The sequence below is a fragment of the Chaetura pelagica genome, unplaced genomic scaffold (genome assembly GCF_000747805.2).
Source record: "Chaetura pelagica isolate M959 unplaced genomic scaffold, ChaPel_1.0 scaffold290, whole genome shotgun sequence".
Classification (NCBI taxonomy): Eukaryota; Metazoa; Chordata; class Aves; order Apodiformes; family Apodidae; genus Chaetura; species Chaetura pelagica.
The window spans coordinates 109147-110315 of NW_009951792.1; the positions used below are offsets into that span (position 1 = coordinate 109147).

Below are 1169 nucleotides of genomic sequence, written 5' to 3' on the forward strand. Positions count from 1 at the left end.
CGCCTCTCTTCTCTGTCCAGACCTGCAGCTCGTGGGCCAGCTCAGGCACCACCAGGAAGGTGCGCCAGCCTTGCCGCTTCTTGGACTTGAGGATGTCCCCAAAGATGTGGTCACCCATGTAAAGGATGTCCTTGCCCTTCACGCCCAGCAGGTCACACACCAGGTCCGAGGAGCCTGCAGGAGACAGAGGTGAGGGGACAGTGATGGCACATCCCCTGCTGCTGCCACTCAGCTGGCCAGATGCTCACCACCGGAGTAGACTGCACAGTGCTGGAGAGGGCCCGTGTATGTCCCGATGCGCAGCTTCCCTGTGTCCTGTGGGACAAGGGGACAAGAGGACAAGGGGGGAGGGGCCAGGGGGACACACGACACCATCACCCATGCTCACTCAACAGTGAGCCCACTTGCCACATCCCCCCACCCTGGGTACCCACCGTGTTGACTTGGCGCAGGACAGTGCCTTCAGCGAAGAAGAGCGGCTTGCGGGTGTCCACCACGATGAGGTCAAAGTAGGAGCGCCAAGGGCGCTGGGGGGTTCCAACCTGCAGGTAGGGGTCGGGAGGGGACCAGCAAGGGGCTGCTGATGGCACATTCCACCCTTCACCCACCCCAGGGACAGACTCACCTTATCCCCATCGCTGAAGTCAAACAGGTAGGACATGATGGCCTGCAAGGACACCTTGTGTCTCCACCACTGTCCCCAGGGAGAGCAGAGCCCTGCCTGTGCTTTGCCCTCCCTGAGACAGGTAGGACTTGAGGGGGGACACAGAAATACTCCCTACTCACATCAGTGTAGTTGTAGTCACTGTTGGTGGCCAGAAAGACCTTCCCCACCTCCCTCATGCGGCTCAGCAGCAGCGGTACACGGGGCTGGTGAGGGGCAAGTCAGCACTGGGGAGGGAGGTGGGGGGGGTGGGCATGGGGACCATGGGGGGAGGGGGAGTCCCACTGGGGGTCTGCAGACACTCACACTTCCCCCAGCAATGTCCCCCCCCAGCCCCCCGCACTCACCGAGAGGTGGACATGGTCCATGGCTTCACGCACATCCTGGAACATGCTTTGGAAGGACATGAAGAGGTTCCCATGCTTGTAGCCAGTGTCACAGCTGCAGAGGTCAGGAAAAAGGTGTGTGGGGGAGTGTGTGTCTGTGAAAAGTCTGAAGACCCACC

The 1169-nt window shown here is 61.1% G+C and overlaps 1 protein-coding gene across 1 annotated transcript in view; it reads right to left on the reverse strand.

Annotated features, from left to right (window-relative positions):
- Positions 1-1169, reverse strand: part of LOC104391975 (cytosolic purine 5'-nucleotidase-like) — a 6138-nt gene that overhangs the window by 982 nt on the left and 3987 nt on the right. Inside the window, exons 9-14 of the mRNA XM_010001365.1 lie at positions 973-1145; positions 787-870; positions 626-667; positions 435-542; positions 249-315; positions 4-174 (exon numbers count right to left, since the gene is read on the reverse strand). Of these exons, the coding sequence (XP_009999667.1) occupies positions 4-174; positions 249-315; positions 435-542; positions 626-667; positions 787-870; positions 973-1145 (645 nt within the window). The remainder of the gene's footprint in view (positions 1-3; positions 175-248; positions 316-434; positions 543-625; positions 668-786; positions 871-972; positions 1146-1169) is intronic.